The sequence below is a fragment of the Anopheles nili genome, chromosome 3, assembly GCF_943737925.1.
Source record: "Anopheles nili chromosome 3, idAnoNiliSN_F5_01, whole genome shotgun sequence".
In the NCBI taxonomy this organism is placed as follows: domain Eukaryota; kingdom Metazoa; phylum Arthropoda; class Insecta; order Diptera; family Culicidae; genus Anopheles; species Anopheles nili.
In genome coordinates, this window is record NC_071292.1 from 58,464,387 (window position 1) to 58,485,278 (window position 20,892).

The window sequence follows — 20,892 nt, forward strand, 5'->3', positions numbered from 1 at the left end:
AAGCACAAAGAACTGTTAGTGGAACTGCTTTGAAAACGCACCGAAGCTACAAACGATACTCACGCACAACCGCATTACGATTTAGACGTAGAGCACTTTGCGCGGAAAACCCTCGTTCTAGTGGAGGCTTCTTCTTGACGAAGCTAGTGGCACGCTTTGACTTTGGTGTCGTTGGTGGCGGAACTGGTACTTTATCGAGAGACGCAGTTAGCGATAGGTTCGTGTCACTGTCCTTTAGTGGTCGCTTCTGGGGTTGCGGCGATGAGGTAGACGTTTCCTCGACGGCATCCTGGTGTCTCAGGAAGAACGGGAAGCTGTAGAAGGACTTGCGGCGCTGTGACTTTAAATCCGGGGAGTCCCTATGGGGTAACAATCGGGATCAGGTCGATGTTGAGCGATAAGGCAGTACGCAGGATGTTGGGGAAATTAAATGAATCTTACTTCATTTCGAGACCGTTCGAGTGTTGTTGCTTAACGTCCTTCACCATGTCACTGGTGCCGGACACCAGCATTAGCGGCAGGTTGAGCCACGGACCCGCCAGCTCGCTCAAATCGGACGCATCCGACGCTCGAGAGGACTTTCTCGACGAAGCTCGGCTTGAAGTGGCCGTTCCACGACGGTGTACCTGCAGATGAAGGAAGTTTAGCGCAGAGAGCTTGCTCTGCCATCCACCAGGGCTGGAAGTTTGGGTGTTTTCTTCGTCCATCGACATCGGGGAACGCTCTCGTTCACGCTTGATTCTGGTAAAAGGTGTACAATTCAGTATAAAGCTTTAATTCTGACGCCTGAGACAAAGCAAGGTACCTTACCTCAAGTAATCACGCCAAGCGGTTTGAATAGTTTTGGCTGCCTTCTCCTGCCGTTTCCAAATGCGCGTGGACGATACGATCTCCAGCTCTTTGCGGGTGGGAAACTGCTTCTTGAACTTCTGGTCCATCTGATCCTGAAGCTGCTTGAAGTTGTCCGTTTCCTCCACATGCCCGAGCACGTGTTTGACCAGCGCGTGCAGAATGTCCAGACAGTGGATCTTGTTGCCCTTCGAGATGGGCAAATTGAACGACACCAGCGCTACCGTGTTGGGTTTCGGGATGCCAAGCGGTGGATCAAGCGACGCAATAAAGTCCGACAGCTGATTGAAGTGTATAAACTGGCCAGCGTGGGGATCGTACTTCGACCAGCGAATGTAGAACATCTCCAGATCGTCCTCGACGATGCCGATCTCCTCCTCCTGATGCGCCTGGTTGAAGTTCTCGAGGATGATGGCGATGTACATGTTGATCACGATCATGTAGCTGATAATGATGAAACTGGTGAAGTACGTGATGGCCAACAGTGGATGGCCACAGTCTCCGTTGATGGAAAAGTCCAGCGCCAGTTCGCAATCGGGTGGTTGGATCATGAGCGATTCCAACACATCGTTCCATCCGGCCGAAGTCATTAGCCGAAAGAGAAGCTGCATGCTGCGTCCAAACGTTTCAAAGTTGACCATGTCATCTAGGGCGCCCTGTTGCCGCACATGACCGAACAAGGACATCCCGATGATGGCGTAGATGAACGTGATCAATGCCAACAAAGCGCCAATGTTGAAGAGTGCCGGCAACGAAACTACCAACGCAAACAACAGCTTACGGATGCCCTTAGCCGCCTGTTGGATGACAAAGAAAAACGCTCAGTAATATTCAAGGAGCGATAAACCGATGGATCTTTACCTTAATCAATCGTAGAATACGTCCGATACGAAAAACGCGCACAACGCGAAGCAATGTCGGTGAGATGGGCAGATCGATCATGATGTCCTCCATGAGAATGCCGAAGATCGATGCGAGCACCAGCAGGAAATCGAACACGTTCCACGGCACGGTGAAGTAGTGGTAGCGTAGACCAACAATTTTCACGATGGCTTCCAAGCCGAACACGGTCGTGAAGAAGGCGTTGCTCACCTCCAGCACGAAGAATACTGCATGCGGTTGATCGTAATGCTCGATACCCATGGTGAGCATGTTTAAAAAAATCAGCACAAATATGGCGATTTCGAACCTGCGAATGAAATCAAACAATCCTTATATCCTTTTCCCCGTGTATCGAGTTAAAAAAGGGAAAAGCTTCTCTTACCGTCTCGAGTTAGAGAGATCGTAGAACATAGCGAGGAACTGATTGATGGGACGTTTGATCACTTTCTGGGGTTTCTTGCGACCGAGCTTCTTCATCGCCGTGTAGTAGTGCTTCTGCGACTCGGTGAGGAACATCTCTAGCACGCCGCCCTCGTACTTCTTCTTCAGCATATTGAAATTATCAATGATAACTCCGATGAAGAGATTCAGCGTGAAGAATGATCCACAAACGATGAATATAACGAAGTACAGGTAGGCGTACAGGTTGGCTTCCCGTTGCGGTTGCAAATCGACTCCACGTGCGTCGACGGCATCGGCCATCACTTCCATCCATCCTTCGAAAGTGGCCTAGTTTCATGACATTACATTACACGGCGGCAGAAAAAGAAATTCGTGCGAAATGATGGTTAAAGCAAAACAACTATGAACCAAACGTTGGATTGTGTAGCAAGAAGATTGTCTGTTTCTAGGAAAGCCACAAGATTGGTGGACCAAAACTCGTAGTGTAAGAACGTAAAAACGGGTATCGAAAAAAGTCATACTTACAACTTGAAACAACGCTAAGTAACCCATTCCGACGTGATCGAAGGTGATCTTCGAATTTACCCAGGTGTAGTTGAGCGCGTAGCATTGCCACTTGTCATTGACGATCTAGAAGTACGTAAGTCGGTAACCACGGCAACACAACACAACACAACAAGAAACGGACAAGAAAATCGCAACGCAACGTAACCAAGGAGTTGTTCGTAGTTTAGCAATGAAAAAACCGAAAAACAACCGACGTAAGACGAACGAAGAAGACAAAATAAAACGGAAGATGTTAGAAAAGGTAAAATGGAATGGCGAATTAGAAAGGGTTCGGTTCGATTTTGGTGAGATCGTACAAAATTCCCCCGTCATTAGCACCAGTGTTAGCAGTAGCGGCAGCGTTCATGACAATGATCGTGGAAGGATACGTGTGAAATCGTGACTGAGGAACCCCGGGAGGTACGGTGGAAAACACGGGTTCGAGGTGCAAGGAGAGGAAAAACTGCGAGGTGGATTTTCGCGACATGATGCGATAGCAGATCTCTCTCATTCGCCCCTATTTCGATGGAGATAGCATGCAAAGCGAGTGCAGCGTGTTGCAGCCCCCCCAAATGCTGGTGGGGGCGAGTGAACAACATCCAGCGACTCACACGACAGGACTCGCCGGATGTTCGCCCGCAGGATCGGACCCGCACCCGCATACTTACGTGGATCGGCAGAAGATCGCCGTCTTCGTCGACGCACTTGAAGAACTTCCCGCCAAAAAACTGCACACCCATGATCGAGAAGATCAGCCAAAAGACGAGACATACTAGGAGTACATTGAAGATGGACGGTATCGCATACATCAATGCATTCACTACTATTCTCATGCCCTGCCAGCGGGAGATCGCACGCAGGGGCCTTAGTGCCCGTAGGGTTCTTAGCGAGCGTAGTACTTTCAAGTTTTCGTTTTCCTCGATCAGCAGCGAAAATACGGACACCTGCGAAAGAACCGGTAACGTATCAGCTGGCGAAGCAGCGAGAACAGCAGCACCGCCGCCTCAAGGGAGGAAGGAGAGTTTCGTTTCTTGCAGCGGGACACAGTGTTGTGTGGGTTGGTCTCATCAGCGAAGAGAGAGAGAGAGAGAGAGAGCGGGTGTTGAGAGATAGAAAAAAGGACACAGGTTGCACAGTGCGCAACAGATTGCCTTTGAAGCCTATCGTCTGCTGACTACGTGGAAAAGATAGCCAAGGGGTTGATACACTAATGTGTTTTTAGTACGCTAAATGTGGTGAGTAAAGGCTGAAGGAAAAACTTCCACACTATGCGGAGTTTTTATGTCAATGTTGCTGTGTGCATAGGACTACAACGTGTAATCATGTGTGTTAGACAATACAGTGTTCTGTACAGGGACATTTTCACCATTTCGTGGAAATGATTGCTCGTGCAAAGTCGTGAATAAGGGCAATTGGCTACTTCATTTATAGTTACATCGTAGATGGCATCAATGTTTGCTTTCTACAGCCAAGGACATAAAATGCAGTTTTCATTGATACAGTGAAAATGTGAGTTACCACGTAGTGAGTCAATTGGTGTGATTAAGGATAAGAACAGTTACAGACAAATGTAATAGTGGGATTACAGAAACAGATAGGGAGACAGACAGAGAGAGAGAGAGAGAGTGAGAACAAACCGGGATGTCCGGGGAATACATACGAATACGATCACAAAGTCCAGGATCGTCCAGAAGCTGGAGAAATACTTGGTAAACCCCAGCGCGATCCACTTCAAGAACATTTCGATGATGAAGATCATGCAGAAGACGAGATTCGTCCAGTAGAGGATACGCTTCAGATCCTTGTTCTTGTCCAGGTGGATGTCCTCGAAGCAGAGCGTTATGCTGGAGGCGAAGATCAGTACTAGCACAAACCATTCGAACGCGGGCGTGTCGACGTACTGCAGGATGAACTGCCGAAATCGATACCACCGCTGCCCGAACTCGGTCTTGAGACATGCGTCCCAACACTTGCACCTGTACCGCGCGGTGGCGGCGTAGTCGAATGGAGAACGGAGGAAACGAAGCTTGAGTAATGGCGGCCACACGGGCGACGCTTGGTTCGTCGTGCCGGTGGTGGCCGGTTCCGGTCTACCCGACCCGGGTGTTTACAGAATTGGATGCATGCGAGTGTACTGGCAGGTCTAAGATACATCGTGAGGGCACGACACAGATACCGGAAGAGGGGAGCTTATCTAGTGGATCACACAAAAAACGTTACACATCGATACACATCGAGGGTGGAGTGAGGGGCAGTCCTCGATCGCTGGTACCGAGGACCGCAGACGTGTGTGGGAAAGTTGTATGCAGATGCTTTGTACTCTGTTATGATTTGCGGTGATGTGGAGTGTGCTGAACATGCCTACATGGGCTCCAGCTATAGCCCAATCTACCGGGATTATGCTGAGGGGCACGCTATGTAACGGGGTTACTATTTAACACGACATAAAGAACACGGGTTTCGCGGGGCTTTTTCCAATCAGTGTACAGCAGAATGCTGTGCTTTTTGTGTGCATATCGGGGTGTCTTTCGTTTGTTAGTTTTGTAAGATATATTGACATTTAATTTACAAAAATACCTTTTTTGTTGCAATGTTTTTAATTTTTTTTTATTTTACATGCACTTGATCTGTAATTTTAATAAAGTTGTTTGTTTTTTTTTTAACATTTAAAAGCTGTACGTGGCGTGCATAGGGAAAAAATTTTATAGATAAAAATATCAGAAGGAAAAAAAATCAAAATAGAATGAACCTGTTTATTAAGACAATATAAGTTATGATACAAGACATTTCAAATACAAACATATCAAAAGGATCACAGGAATAAAGAAATTCTCAAAAATTGCATGAAAAATACTCAAAAATACAAACAAAAATCGTATGTTACACAGTTCGTATCTACAGTTCCTGCTTTTATACAACGCGATTGAAAAATTGGTGCAAACATGCATCATGATCAAGCAAATGAACGAAGTAGCGTCCGCACACACACACGCACTCCCAAGCACACATACACACGCTCGGACATCCACAGTGTGATCCACTGCAAGCCCACACACATTTCGTAGGTCGAAAGGATGTGCGGTACCGTGCGAGTGAGAGAAATGCTGTAGGATTTCATGGGGTTCCGAAAATCGGTAGCAAATCAATGTGGTTCATCATACGTGCTCTGTACCGTCACTCAGATCACAACATGCTCATACTGCTCGCGCCGTGTACTGGAAAAAAACATTCAATTCCTGATTCCATCGATTAGCTCTCGGGTGCAAAACGTGCAGTTCGCTTTTCCATCGTGTAGTCAAATGCTATTCGACTCGGTATGGTACAACAATCGGACAAAAGGACATGTGGAACGAAAGGATGGAAAACGTGTGAATACGAGAGCGGCAAAAAAGAAAACATAAATTAACATCAACTCAAATGCAAACTCATTAGCCTAGAAAGTATGATAAACACTCAACAAACGGATCACTTCGGTTAACAGGAAACAGCTGAGAACGCTGAGAGTGTAAAATTCAAAGGAGCAGTTAAGTGTTCACGTGTCTGGTGAAAGTAGGCCGTTTTGCATTCTCGCTTAAAAAGGAAACATATAGAAACAAAACACACACGCACGCCCACACACGCACAAGGCGCAAGGTGAACACACACACGCACACACACACACACACATAGAAAATCCGGTAATCCACTACGTTTGAAACATCGAGTAAGGGGTAGTGGACCCGCCAGCACTACTCACTTTTCGTAGCACTTTTGGGGAAAGCAGTCTTGCGGTATTTTCGGTGCCTTGCGCCGCCCGAAACTGGGGAAAGCCATTGGATCCTCGTAGACACCTTGCGAGTTACGACGACCACCGACGGTGATGTCGTCCACGTAAGACACCAAACAGTGCCAAGGCTTTCCCGCGAGGTTCACTGAAAAAGAAGGTAGCATTTATCATTCACGTGGCCCCTCGGGAGGAGGCGCGTCGTGTACTCACGTGGGGCATCCGAGTCGTAGCTTTTGTAGGGCGTCCGCTTGGGTGTTACGTGCTGGGAGCCATCCTGCCGCGAGGTGTCACCATACGTGACCGTTTTCTTGAGTGGTGCCTTCTTATCGCCGGTTTGATCTTCCGCAGCAGGTCCTCCAGTTTGACCGGTCGGTACCGGACCTGCTTCCTGGCCGATGGTACGCTGGAACTCCTGGATGCTGATCCCGAACTGGCGAGTACCCTCGGTTAGCGCTTGGTTGGTGTTTTCCACGCTGTAGCTGCTCTTCAGCGATAGCGTCTCGAGCCGATCCTTGGAGAGATTCTTTCGCGGCAGCTTTTCGCTCGACACCTTGGGCAACGGTTGCGTCTGGTGTTCCTCTTCATCTCGTGCCTCTTCGACGCGTTCGATCAAGCTCAACCGCTTGATGCGATCGAAGCTGCTGTGAAAGTCGTTCTTGCGGCGAAACACGATCGGGATCGTGCTGATGTTACTCGTTCCCAAGCTAATCCCATTGCCGCTGTGTGAAGTAGGTTCATTAGATGTTCCACCGCCGCTCGTTGAAAAGGGCGCTTGAAGTTGATCGCAGAGCTTCTTGATCTCAAAGCCCATGTTGAACTCCTCATCCGTGATGTTACGCTGTTTTTCCAGGCTACGCCTCTTCGAAGCCTCACTGCGGTTCTGCTGGCCACTTGCATCTGACTGATCGGTAGTGCCACTGCCACTACTGCTGCCACTGTTCCGATTTGCGGCACCACTCTGCCCGTGAGCAACTCCTCCACCTGCTTGAGGTGCGCCTTCGCCACTGCGGTAGTTGCACACCGTGCTGGACTTAGGACGACGAAGCTTTACCACCTCCTCGAGGATCTGCGGTCGCACCGGACAGCTGTCGGAGTTGCGACGCTCGCGTTCCGGCGATCCTTGATCCGTCTGTGACTGACTGCGGCCCAGTGACAGTGACTTCAGACTCTTCAGCTCCGTATCGAAACTGTGAATGATCTCGTCAAACTCGGACGCCTTCACGAGCGATTCCTTATCGTCACTTTCCCGCCGTGACTGCAGACTGCCGTTGTCGATCGCGATCGTGGGACGTGGTGGTACTGGTGGCAACACCGGGTGCGGTTTGCTGCTATCGACCTGCGAGCTACTAACGCTTCCACCACGACGACACTCGAGAGCCTGGAAGATCGAGTTCGAGATGCTACTCAAGTTCGACTTGAGGCTCCCGTTCGAGATCTTCCGATCGGGCGAGTAGATGACGTCCTCCTTTCGCGAGTGTCCACTATTCATCAGCAGACTCTCGGTGTCCGCATCAACGATCGCGCTGCTGAAGCCAACGGTTTCGCTGAAGTAGTTGTTGCTACCGTCGATCTCGTCGTTTAGGAACTGAAACAGTTCCTTCTGCTCGCAGTTCAGCAGCTCGTCCTTTAGGTTCATCTGGTTGATCAGCTCGTCGTGGTCGATCGAGAGCGTGTTGAGCGAGTGATCCGAGAGTCGGTTTGCGGCGGCGATCGCTTTCCGCAGACTGCTGCTCGTACTCGGTGATCGTGGATGCCCACCAGGACCGCTGATCCCCATCAGCGGCGATTGTGTGGCCGAGGTCCCGAGCGAAGGTGCCTGGCTGGTGGTTCTATCTGCTACTAAAAAATGATTATCCTCACGTCTAGGTACTGCGGGCGTTGGCGGTTGGATGAGCGAGATGTTGCTGTTCCTAAGATAGGTCGAGCCAGCGTTCAGCACTTCCTGCATCAGCGGCGAGTGGCACTTGGCGGCGAGTGAGTTCGCGAGGGACGAACTAGCGCTCGACGTCTTGGACGAGATTTTGTCCAGTGACTTCCGATAGCTTGGCGAGCGGTTCAACAACGATTTCTGGTACTGCAGGTACGCCTCATCGTACGGTTGAGCCGTGTCAGCGATGTGCATCGACTGATCGTTTGGATCAAACTCAGCCGTCGACAAGGGTGGATAGTTGCGCAACTCCACCGACTCACCCGGCACGATCGCACCCGGTTCGTCCTTGCTTTGCTGCGTGCCGAAACCGGAAGACATTTGATGCAGGATCTTACGCTCCACGTCCGTGATCTGTTGCTGCTGTGGACCTCCCGGATGCACGCTTGATTGCTGCACACTGTCGTCCCTTGGCAGCGCCTGATCATCCATCTGCGATACCGTCTCCTGGCTGCCGGAGATCGTCCTCAACGGTCGATCCTTGAGCGGGATGTCGTAGCAAAAATCCGACCCAGACACGGGACGGTTCAGGGACTCCTGTGGGAAGGCATGGATAAAATCATAACGAACCGAGGATCAGCGAACGCTACCGAGCGTAAAACAACAGGCATTCCAATAAACACCGATCGCACTGGGCGCATGCTTACAACAACTTGAGGTCGGTCCTCTACCTGATAGCTTTGGCTATAGATTGGTCCGCCCGGGATGCGATAGTCGGCAGGTACCAGGTCTTTTGGCAAACTCATGTACTTTTGCTGCTGGTGAGGCTGCTGCAGATCGGTTGCCGGAAGTGGCGGTCCTCCGGGTTGCAACTGCTGCAGCTCGAGCGTCGTGTGTTTGTGCTTGTGCTTCTTCTCTTCCCGCTGCTTGATCACGATCTCGTTGACCAGCTGCTCCAGCTTGGTGTTGGCGTAGTTGTCGTTCTTCTCCTTGTTGGCGTTGCGTTTCTTGCGCACGATCGAGCGTATCCGCTCGAAGCTACGCGCGAGCTTAGAATCCTCGCCAACTTCCTGCAGTGCGGAAGCGGTGAGAGTAAGCCCGGGGGGAAGATACAATTGATGGCATGATAGTTTACATTCGCAACAAAAGAAAGGGATATTTTATCGGAACTCGGAAAGAAAACCTTGCTAAATACAAAACCGACTACATCAAAAGGTTCTAAGCTACACAAACCATAAATCTATGTACAGACTTTTTGTCACTACTCTGTTGCATACACTAGAGCAAAGTTTTCATCTACAGTTCTATGCATATTACAAACGAAACATAGCATTACAAAAGAACCATCTTCTAACGATCATCCAACTAATAACATCCTCTAGATCGAGTACTAGAACGTCAGTGCTACTAGCATATTTGGTGTTTAGCGGTTGCGGAACTTCGGGAGGTCCTCGCAAACCGGTTAGTGGAAGTTTTGGAATTTACCTGCTCGAAACTCTATTTCACATTGTAATACAAACACGCACACGCAGGTGGTTGCACGCAGATGCAAGGAGTCGTGCACAGTGACGAAGGTACAGGTTGTGGTGGTACGGAAGGATCGTAGGTAGCAATAGTACAAGTTGTTGGTGTTTGCAGTAGTTTTGGTAGTAGTAGCAGTAGTAGTAGAGATAGTAGCAGTTCGTAGAAGATAGTGGTTGGAACACATTGGCACAGTTACAACCAGGCAAACACAGGCAAACCGGGCGCGGGTAGAAGGATATTTTTGGTTTTTTTTTGTTTGTGGTGAATTTCGATGGAACAAGCCAGTGGTGGCCGAATTGGCGGTGATGTCGATAGTAGTGTTGCATGGCATTGTATGGTGTGGTGTTATTTATTATTATTTTTTTGTTTGAAAGTTGTTTTTCAATGATGCACAAAATGTACAAAACAGATTTCGTTCGTTCGTTCGATTTTTTTCGGTTGCGGTTCAGGGCCATCGGTACAAGAACAGGGAAGAAGTTGGTCGAGTAGAGATGTGGTTGGGTATGAATTTTGAAGAGATAAGAAAGATATATACACACATATATTGTTACACATATTTGATCGAATTGCAGCTTGATCGGTTTGATGGGAAATTTGCATATTTAGTCGAGCGGATGAAGCGGCGACTGTGGTGAGTGTTGTGAAAGTGTTTGACCTCTTGCAGCACGAAAACACACGCTAATTTGGTGTGGGAAAGCATGTGTCGTCTACGGAAAATATTATGTTGTTTTTTCTTTTTTTTTATCGCACGAGAAAAAGGACTTCGCTTTGTTGCATATTTCGCTTGCAGCTTCTAAAATTAGCGCACGTGCCGCTTGTAAGAGCGTTTCTCGAACCATTTCCAGTGTAACTATGAGCGGCTCTTATTTGTATTTATGCAAATAGGACTGTGTGAGGGTGTTGTGTTTGTGTGATTTCTTGTGAAAAATATTGAGTGTTTTTTAACTCTGTCGGCAATGAATGATAATGTGACAAATTCCATCATGAGCTAACAGCATCGTACGATCAAAATTGATCGCGCGGGACCTATATGCACTATACATCCAGGATACGTACACTAATACACATACATACACGCACACACGTACACACAATGGTATCTAGGGACACATACAACTAACATAGAGCGCAAAATGCATGAGACAATGGGAGCTGGTCGCCGAAACACAGTATGAAACACGGTATGAGGTGATGCACAGATATCCTTACTATATCCTTGGCGTGGGTTACGCGCGGGCTTACCTCCTTTTTCGATTTTAACTCTTCCGAGTTGAAGCTGTTGAGCAACAAGGCCAAGAACAAGTTCAGAACCATAAAGTTGCCCATCACCAGTGCCGGTAGGAAGATTGCGAAACACGACGATGCTCCCTCCTGCAAAGCATTCGAAAAAAGGAGCACACCGAATGACTTCCGTGCAGTTTCGGTTCGATCTACTTGATCATGCAGGACACGTACCTCTTGTTCCGCTCGCATGCAATCCCACAGGGGTTCGATCCACTCTCCGCAAAGAATGCGAAAAATCATCATAAATGAGTGAAAAAAATCATTGAAGTTCCATCTGAAACGGGCACAAGTAAGACAAGCGTTAAACCCTTCCGCAAGATCGTGCGCTGGAGACGGACGTTGGTGCGTACCTTGGCACCGGATCCGGTGCAAACTTGTCCGGAGTGTAGTCCTTCGAGAACAACTGCATGCCGATAACAGCAAAAATATAGATAACAATCACCAACACGAAGGTAAGATTACCTAAAGCACCTATTGTCGATATGATAATACTTAGCAGGACCTTCATCGTGGTCCATGATTGTGCTAGTTTCAGTACCCGTAACTGTGGGGAAGGATAAAAAAACGTGTTTTTATTACTTCCATCTGCTGGGGTCTTGCGCTGGGTTTACGTACCAATCTTAAACCTCGTAACACCGTCAGTCCCTCTATCAGCTCGAAGATCAGATCGAGCAGACTAACCGAGACGATGATCAGATCGAATATGTTCCAACCGCACAGGAAAAAATCCTTCGACAGTGCCAACACCTTCAGTATACATTCTAGAGTAAAAATGGATGTAAAAACCTACGGGCATGGGCAAGAAATAGAATTAAGGATAACGAGCTCATCTGTGTGTTGGTTTTCGAAACACCGATTTCATTACCTTATTGCCAATATCCAACGCATCGCGCACGTTAGCGTTCATCCCATGGTGTTCTAGTGCTAAAAACATTGTATTTAAAACAATACATACTGTGATACCTAGCTCAAACAACGGATCTTTAACAATCTGAAAAGGCACGAGATAGAAACAGGATAAGATGGAGCCATTTTCAGCACGAACCTTACGCTTCCTCCGTACCTTATATAAACAATTTTGAAACTGCAACCATCCCTCGTAATCGATGCAACATTGAACACAGCTATCACAATTTCTATCAGGAAGATCGTCTTCTCCATTTCGGGACCAAGTGCAGGGTTTTGGTTGGTTTTTTTTTTGCAAAAAGAAACAACGAACGAATAAACACAATCAGTGTAGCGAAGCGTCCGGAAACAAAGCATCCTTGCCCTGGAGTAGGCCTCCCCCTAACTTACCTAGTACAACAATTTGAGATAAGTACTCCGGATGGAGACCGTACACGTTCTGCTGTTTGAGTTTCGCGAGATTTCCGTTACACTTGATTATCCTAACCTCCCTCGGTGATAACGCGAGCGTGACGGGAGTTACTTCCCGCTGTTGCTGTTGCTGCTGCTGGTGTGTTTGCAGTGGTAGCGTTAGATGAGCCTGCGGCAGTGGTTGCTGCTGCTGCACGGAAGGTTGAGGTTGCTGCTGCTGCTGCTGCTGGGCCAGCTGGGACATTGGATGCGGCCCGTGTTGTTTGTGATGTGGGGCGGCGGTCTGGGAGCGCAATTAAAGAGCAATCACAAGACGCCAACGGTATGAAATGGGGTGAGTATGTTTAAACGGAAGTCCAGTCGGTGAGGAGAACATGCTGGCCAAACGGGGGGTTTTGCAACGTGTCTTAGCAAAAGCACCAATTAAAACGACCGGCAAGATGGACGATGGACGTGGCCATTACAAGACACCTCCTTACAAGTGCCAAAACCCCCCACGGGTATAATGGAACCCAAGTGAAACGCGACCCATTAAGGAGTGGAATGAACGAACGAAAGGATTTCGCCGGGCTGGCACGGGTTGAACAAAACAATGAAATGCCGCCCCCGGGGGTGGGCCACGTGTGTGAATGGGATGAATGTGTGAAAAATGATTTGGCCCTCGAGAACCGTGCAGCTTCTAGCTCGGGTTACCACTTGAACCGTACTTCACGAACCTGCTCGCTCGGATCACCGGTAACGTCCTGCTCCTCGTGGTCATCCACGACACCGGAATCGTCCAGTGATGATTCCCGGTTGGCGCCACCCTCGCTGGCGTTTGAGCTTCCCTGACGGCTTGAGAGCAGCAATTGACCCCGATAGTTGGGTCCTGTTTCGAGGATGAGAGAGAGAGAGAGAGAGAGAGAGAGAGAGAGAGAGGGAGAAAAATGGGTGGACAAAAAGGACACATTTTTAACAGTTGCTTCCACTAGCAGCAGGTCAAAAGGACACTCGGGATGTGATAAATCACATCGCACGAGTGGATAATTCGAGTTTGGGACGAGGACAGTTTTTATCCTTCCCCTTCACAGCGAGATTGATGTTTTCATTAATGATGATTGATGATCTGTTATCGAATGGGTTGTTTTTTTTGGAAGTGAACGCCAAAAAAAACACTACTTCTTTCCACTTCATGAGCTGGAATAAAGCATCTAGAAGTTATTTCTTTCCTTTCTACCGGAACTTTTAGCTAACTCAGCTAGACAGTTAGATAAGCTCCGAGACAAACTTACCCAAAGGATGCAGCGTGTTATTGTTCTGCTGCTGTGCTTGTTGCTGCTGTTGCTGTTGTTGTTGTTGCTGCTGCTGCTGCGGCACCGGTGGCGTCGGTACGGATGGACCCACGGCAAGGATGCCCTTCGTCCTTTGCACGGCCAGTGCCTGCGGACGCACGATGCTGTGCCGTGGGCTAGGACTGGGACTTGGCGTTACGGAGCGACTCTTACTCTGTCGAAATCGAAAGCGAAACAATCGAAGCGCGTTACTGGCGCGTTCCATTCCATTCACACAAAACGTGTGCCTTTTTCCACTCACATGGTTGTTTCCGTTGCCTTCCTTGCCCTTTTTCCTTCGGCGCGTTTTCTTGCGCGAGTAGGACGCTAGCAACACGCCCTTCCGGGCATCGATTTTCTTACGCTGCTGCTTGCTGAGCTGCTTCACGTTCAGGCTGGCCGGATCGAAGCTGAACGTCGAGTCGTCCCGGTGATCGATAAGATCCTTGCGCCGCTCCTGTATTGCGTTCAATCGAGCAGAAATGTGACATCCTCGTCAAACCGCCGGAACACGGCGTGGAACTCAAGCAAAAAAAAAAACAACACAAACACACACACACAAAGGAAAAGGAAAAAGTGGCGGAGATACGCCAAATATTTACCTCCTGCGTTATCTCGGCTTCCTCTTCGTAGCTCAGCGCCACGACGGCCAGCATCAGATTAATCAAATAGAACGAACCGAAAAACACAACGACCGTGAAAAAGGACACGCTCATGGGACCGCACGTGGCCAGGACCTGCGAGTGGAGCATTGGAAAGGGCAAACGCAGCGTTAGCATGCAAATTTGGGGCTCCGTTCCGGGCTGCAAACGGGACATGGCAGCTTGTATTTATTTTCGATAGCGAATCCGTGCCGCAGGATGCTTGGCGATTGTGTGCAGCATTAATATTGCCTTCTAGCGATTGTCTCTCGATCGATGCTAACGGTTGGAGCATTGTGTGGAAACAAAAAAGGAAACCTCGAACGCGGAATGACACGGGCTGGGGCGCGCGATGTTAAGCAACAACACCAAAAGTTAAACACTAGCAAAGATTAATGGGCTCCGAAGCGCACGGCAAGCGCAGACAAATTGCTTTTGCACAATCCCACAAGCCGGTCGGGTCGGGCCGGGGTGGAGGCAAAGATGAAGGATGGCAATGCGGGTGCTGGTGTGTTTAAAAGGGCCCAAGGCAGGAGAGCAAAAGAAATTTTTTTTCAATTCAGCTTCCACCGCAGCGAACGACCATCCGTGGCGTTATCCCCGGAGGCTCGGGGCTGCCGGTGAAAAGTGTAAAATAAAACATTGGGCTTTTGCTTCGAGGCTCAAATGCTGGTGCCGGTGTGTGTGTGTGTGTGATACATTGAGGGAAATAAATTTCACTCCCGGGATCGGCTCATCCGCGGGTGGGCCGGATTTCGTCTTATTATTTGAGGGAGAACGGCTTATTCGCCGGTCCGCGAACGCTTTCGGGTGCTTTTGGGCGATTTATTTCCGCATCCTTGCGGTTGCGGTTTTGCATTCTCACGGCGGCAGCTCAGCATGGGGAGGGAAAAGGCCAATATTCTTGCACTGATCCAACGCGTTGCGGAAGAAAAACGAGTCTTAATAAAGCCCATTACCCGTGGCAGGATAAAAGCATGCGCTAAGAGAAAGACACATACGCTACTAAACGATCCTACCGCTGGGCCTCACGAGCGAAGGGAAATAAAAATAAATAGCAAGCTTCATGTCAGCAGCACGAAATGTTAATGGTATCGGTCAAAATCGTGATCCAAAACGTCTCACCATATTATATACATTCTCCCAGTAGTCGAGCGTGATCAGCTGGAAGGTGGTCAACATTGACCACATGAAGTTGTCGAAGTTTGTGTAGCCATGGTTGGGATTCTCCCCGATGCAGAGGCACGTGTACTCTGGAACGACAAACGAGGTACGAATTGGAGAAGGTTGCTTATCAAATCAATTCTGCCCGTTGCTGGAAAGGATCCGATCACCCCCGGGGGTGACGATGAGATGACGACCTTTTCACAACGCGTCGAGTCCGCGCACTATTGTATGCAGGATTATGGGTTACGTAAAGTTTGTGACCATCTTTGCCCTCCTGCAGTGGCCCGTTGCATTATACATGCGCCCGAGCGGACGAGCCGTTGTCAGCGGATGCATCAGCCGCCTAATCGAATGGGTGATTGGCTTGGGTACACCGTCGGATCCTCGTTACCGGTGCACAATCGGTGTCGGGACGGTATGCGCCTGCATGCTAAAGGAGTGAATTTTCAATAAATAACCGTAAACATTCATTGAATGCAATGAGCTTCCGGTGGCTTCGTTGATGTTCGCCAGCGCTCGTGGTTCAGCGCGCTCGATCCGGTTCCCTGGGAGTTGTAATTCGATCGATCAACTGCAATCTGTGTGCGAGAGTGTGGGCCATCATCCGACCGCACCCTGGTGGCGAAGGATTAGCTTCGTACGACGGCAAACGACGAGGATGTAGCACCAGCTTCCGTTCCACTGCCGATGGTGAAGCCAAAATGTCAATTTCGTTGATCCGTCTACCAGCTGCTCCGTCGTGCATGGGGAGGTGGGCGTTGATGCACACATACTACACCGCAAGCGATTTATTTGTCCACCGGATTCGATAAGGACACGGTCGAGTGGGAAGCCGGTAAAATGCGGGGCCGGGCAATGGGGATGTATGTTTTGCATTTTCAATTCTTCTTTATCGGTTTGATCCACCGCTGCTGCTGATGCTACAAATATGCATTCGATTTCAAATGCAAAGCTTCGATGAGCGTTAGTGCATGCGGGAAGGTCACACAAACGGGACGTTCCCATCCGAGATTGATTTTGTAACGATGCACCAGCTTGGCAACCGGTCACGGTACATTCTCTCACGGGAACCGTTGCGTTGTAATTTGATTTGTTACCCGTTTCGTCCTTGAAACGTTGCCGCTCCACATGTCATCAATTAGTTTTTCCTCCCCCCAAGGCGGTGGGTGGTGGGAGTTATAATAAAAGCACTTCTCCGAGATGCACTGTCTTGTGGTCGACGGGAGCAAGGACATTTCAAGAAAATCGTTCCCAACATGATGCACCGGAAAAGCACCGAGCGAGTTAGCTAATGCGTCGTTCGTCCGGTCTCTGGACGGACATGGTGAGATTGAATTCGTCCGGGTGATGGTTAATTTTTTAGACCAACTCGTAGGTGGAGTGTTTGATTTCTAAACACGAGCCGTTGTTGTGTGGAACACATCGTCCATTTCCCGATTGGAATGTATGTAATTTAACCGCAGGAATTATTCATTCATTTCCTCCCAGCATCTGAGATTATGCGAGTTCGATTTGTCTGACATTGTACTTACTTTTACGCTCTGCTGTATTTCAACTATGTGGTTTAAGCACTTAGTAAGGAGCAATAAAACGTTTCCGTACCGACGCGTTTCTATGGGATGGTTCATATTAGTGGGATTTAAAACATACCTGGTGGACAATGACGCGCTCCAGTGAGATTCCCGCACAGCATCGGTAGATCTTCTTCGTCGTAGATCCAGTTTTGCGTATCGTTGACCCACCTTTGAGGAGTTGTTTAAGTAAAAAGAAGCTTATCCCTTTGGTGCGCGAAAAGTATCTCCTAATATTGATACCTACATGTACCATTCCTCGTGGGTAACGTTCGTCCAGTCGTTTGGAAGATTTTTGACACACTTGTTTCGCAGCTCCCCCATGTAGACCTGCAGAATAGAAGTAAGATACGGGTGTGTTGTGAAAAAGAGTAGAAAAAGCTACTATTTTTTTCTACGGCAACATCTCACCTGCAGAGCAAATAAAGCGAACACCATCAGGCAGAAAATGGTCAACGTCATGACCTCCGCCAGCTGCTTGAAGGAATGCAGCAATGCGTTGATGATAGTTTTCAAACCTTACAGGGCGGCAACAGAAAGAAGAATGGTTAATGCTTTGGTTGCTTCTAATCACAATCACGTCCTGCTTACCCGGCATAATTGAGACCGTTTTGAGTGCCCGCAGGACACGAAACGTTCGCAAACCGGCCAGATTGCCGACATCTAAGGCTATCGTTGCATAACCGCTGGTTATCACTACAAAATCCAGCCAGTTCCATGGATTGCGTAAATATGTATACTTATTTAGTATAAAACCCTTAGCTATCATTTTGATTATCATCTCGGATGTGTAAATTGCTAAAAATATATACCTAAAGGGAGGAAAAGAGTTTGAAAAAAAGTAAATTTGTATGAGCGGAATTAATCATAGTCCACGCCAGCGGTGTAAAAGTTTGCCCTTTCGGCGTGTGAAGTGCATCGAACTTGTGTCATCAGTTTGGCAAGAGTATCTAGAGTTATGATAATCATAAAACGAAATTCGAAGCACGTTTCTTTTGAGCTGCAGCGTCTACTCTTGGCCAGAATGCAGCTAATATATTCGTAATGCAGTCAGAATCGAGTCAGCTACGCTGAAGCATTGAGAAAGTAATTTCGCGTTGTCGTAAGACATGCTCCTTGGTTCATGAACGCTGTTGAAAAGAGTAATCAGCTGTAAAACCGAATAATGGTACCGGTGATGGCACGCAAAAATTCATTTTCCTGCGACCGGCTAAGAGAGCGATGTCCCCGAAACCCCATTAAACGCGTGGTTATCCTAGGGCCATTCCGCCAAGGATGCAATTTTACTGTTTCAATTCATAAAATTTGACTAGCTGCTCGATTGAGCTCCTAGATGGGAGAAGACGTCCTAGATTCCAAACCACGATAAGCTCTCGTCGTGGGAGCGCCATTGTCCCAGGGCATGTTGAATGCAATTCATCTTTGTGCGACTTGGAGAGGATACCTCCGGCGGTATCACGCTGGGGAACTTACTCTGCTTCCTCGATCGTTTCCGACATCGCTAGGAAGATGCAGTTGAACAGAATGGTGGCCATGACGAAGTAGTCAAAAAACTGATTGGTCGCCAAGTAGACGCAGGCACGTCGTGTCGGGCTCCACGGGGTGAAACAGAACAAACTTTTCGTGCCCGTGAACCGATGGATGTAATTCTTCCGAAAGCGCTTCGATACCACGCAGAAGGTCTGTGAAAAGCAAGCAAACAAGAAGAAAACATATTCAGCATTTTGTAAAAACACGACATTTTACTCATTTTTTTTAATTTAGTGATAAAAAATATAGTTATTGTTTATGCAAAGTATTTCTATGGAAGTTCAAAAAGTTTAAGATGAATAGTAAGAAAATATATAAAATATTAAAAAAAAAATAAATTATAAAAAATTTTAAAATGGTCAAAAGGTTAATCATGATCATCATGATCATATTCCAAACTTTTATATTATAGATTTTTTAACATAGAATATATATTTTACGAAACACGTGGCGCATTATGAAAATCGGAGCCATTTCAAATTTATCCTTTGCCGCTACGCGCATGACAGTTTTCGCCGTTAACATTACGCAGGAGAGCCAACATAAAAAATATAAAATTGTGCTCTTCCCAAGCAAAATTAATGTGCTGAATTATTTTTTTGATGAAATTTTGATTTTAGTTACTATTATTTCGAGATAGTGTTTTATGCACATAAAAAGTTTAAAATTAATTTTTCATACACATGCTTTCCAGAGAGAAGGCGCTCAATGACGTATCGCTCATTTCGCCGCAACGCGCATGTCAAGTTTTCGCCCCATTTTGACCGCTGCCAAAGCGCAGGGAAGCCAACCTAGCAAAGCGCAACTTGAAAACTTCCTCTTTCATTCAACGTGTTTTGAGCTGTGCAGACGTAAAATCGTCTTTGCTGCCGTGAAATGAGAGCTAAGGTATTGATTGTTCACAATTTGCAGTGAAAATCAAGTATTAAATTAAGAAAATTGTGTAACAAGTTTCGATTCAGTTTAAAAATGGCATTTCGGTTGCAGTTTTGTGTGAAATTTAGGGCGTTGTTGAAGCGGGCTTGTGTGCCGTATCGGCACATGCATTCAACATGCGGTGTTTTATCTATTTCCTTCGCAATACTTGTTCCATTTTTCTACCAAAAACATACGTATGTTCAATGTGAAAGATTTCCTTTGTACTACCACGATACGTTAGTTTACTTTGAAAGAGAAAAATTTTCTATCTTCGCCGCTCACGCATCCAAATTTTACACGCCAGAAGCCATCTGAAAAAGTGCTCCCACATCTTAACATTGACCGGTTCCCATCATTTTTCTTTTACAGTGGCGTAAGAAGCGTATGCGGAGGTTGAAGCGTAAGCGCAGGAAGATGCGTGCGAGATCCAAGTAAACCCCCGGGTAAGTTATCCTCGTAACCCCAGGTATTCGAAGAACCGGACGACTTGTGGCTTATTCTTGCCTTTTTGTTTTCCTCTTCTCTAGCCGGTATTCGCTACCATACAGCTGCGCGGCGGACCTCAACAACCGGAGAAGTCGAACCAGGGTGGCCGCATTCCAGACACCGCCCGAAGGAAACGATTTAAAATTTCGTGTCCATCCCAGGTGTGTTTGCTCAGACAGTTTGCACTTGGACTCGATGTATTTCGTTCCGAATAAAAGCGAAATGAGTGAACAATGTGCTTCCGGGGACGATGGAACCGGATGAATATTGCTAAAACATACTAACCAACTGATGTGTTGCGGTTTCGTTGATCAAAGAAGGGAAAGAAATTTCAGCCATGCATCGTGGTTTGGGCTAATCGCCAGCAATAGTAATTTATCGGTAGTTGGAATAGTGTCGATCGCAACATTGTGCCCTTGATAAATTCGAAAAATCTATTTCGAGCGCTTTCACTCATAAAAGATTCTGCTAGTTTTTGCTAAAAGCAATATTAATTATCCAATTGTTCTTTGAACGACGTTCTTCGGTAGGTCGTATACTTTAAGGATGATATATAGTTTTGTTTAAAGATCAAAAAATAACACTGTCTTGCTCAACGAGGTACTATAAAAGAGTTCTATTAAAATATTAACGAACGCCGTCTCTGAACTAAGTCTAGGTTGCATTGAACTTGAACTTAGTGTGAATTTAGTCTAACCGCTATCTTTAAGCTATTTTAGTTTCGATAACGGCACCGAGATTCTAATTATAAACTAGAACCTTCAAATATTCACGTTTCAATGGTTGAATTTCGATGAGCTATCACGTTCATTTTGAACAAAAATCACCAATT

At 47.4% G+C, this 20,892-nt stretch overlaps 1 protein-coding gene and 1 long non-coding RNA gene across 2 annotated transcripts in view; one reads left to right on the top strand and one right to left on the bottom strand.

The window, feature by feature from the left end:
- Positions 1-20,892, bottom strand: part of LOC128724693 (sodium channel protein 60E) — a 94,149-nt gene that overhangs the window by 1,074 nt on the left and 72,183 nt on the right. Inside the window, exons 3-31 of the mRNA XM_053818414.1 lie at positions 18,600-18,808; positions 17,718-17,938; positions 17,538-17,644; positions 17,374-17,456; positions 17,206-17,297; positions 15,514-15,641; positions 14,350-14,484; positions 14,010-14,204; positions 13,709-13,922; positions 13,154-13,305; positions 12,417-12,720; positions 12,184-12,272; positions 11,986-12,111; positions 11,736-11,906; positions 11,471-11,664; positions 11,292-11,394; positions 11,079-11,207; positions 9,798-9,809; positions 9,020-9,382; positions 6,656-8,909; positions 6,416-6,590; positions 4,340-4,655; positions 3,348-3,623; positions 2,659-2,763; positions 2,114-2,460; positions 1,711-2,038; positions 811-1,646; positions 442-741; positions 64-359 (exon numbers count right to left, since the gene is read on the bottom strand). Of these exons, the coding sequence (XP_053674389.1) occupies positions 64-359; positions 442-741; positions 811-1,646; positions 1,711-2,038; positions 2,114-2,460; positions 2,659-2,763; positions 3,348-3,623; positions 4,340-4,655; positions 6,416-6,590; positions 6,656-8,909; positions 9,020-9,382; positions 9,798-9,809; positions 11,079-11,207; positions 11,292-11,394; positions 11,471-11,664; positions 11,736-11,906; positions 11,986-12,111; positions 12,184-12,272; positions 12,417-12,720; positions 13,154-13,305; positions 13,709-13,922; positions 14,010-14,204; positions 14,350-14,484; positions 15,514-15,641; positions 17,206-17,297; positions 17,374-17,456; positions 17,538-17,644; positions 17,718-17,938; positions 18,600-18,808 (8,260 nt within the window). The remainder of the gene's footprint in view (positions 1-63; positions 360-441; positions 742-810; positions 1,647-1,710; positions 2,039-2,113; positions 2,461-2,658; positions 2,764-3,347; positions 3,624-4,339; positions 4,656-6,415; positions 6,591-6,655; positions 8,910-9,019; positions 9,383-9,797; positions 9,810-11,078; positions 11,208-11,291; positions 11,395-11,470; positions 11,665-11,735; positions 11,907-11,985; positions 12,112-12,183; positions 12,273-12,416; positions 12,721-13,153; positions 13,306-13,708; positions 13,923-14,009; positions 14,205-14,349; positions 14,485-15,513; positions 15,642-17,205; positions 17,298-17,373; positions 17,457-17,537; positions 17,645-17,717; positions 17,939-18,599; positions 18,809-20,892) is intronic.
- On the top strand, positions 19,481-20,344 carry LOC128727665 (uncharacterized). The gene is made up of 3 exons (XR_008410848.1): positions 19,481-19,544; positions 19,944-20,017; positions 20,102-20,344. It is a non-coding gene; the product is annotated as an uncharacterized LOC128727665 (long non-coding RNA).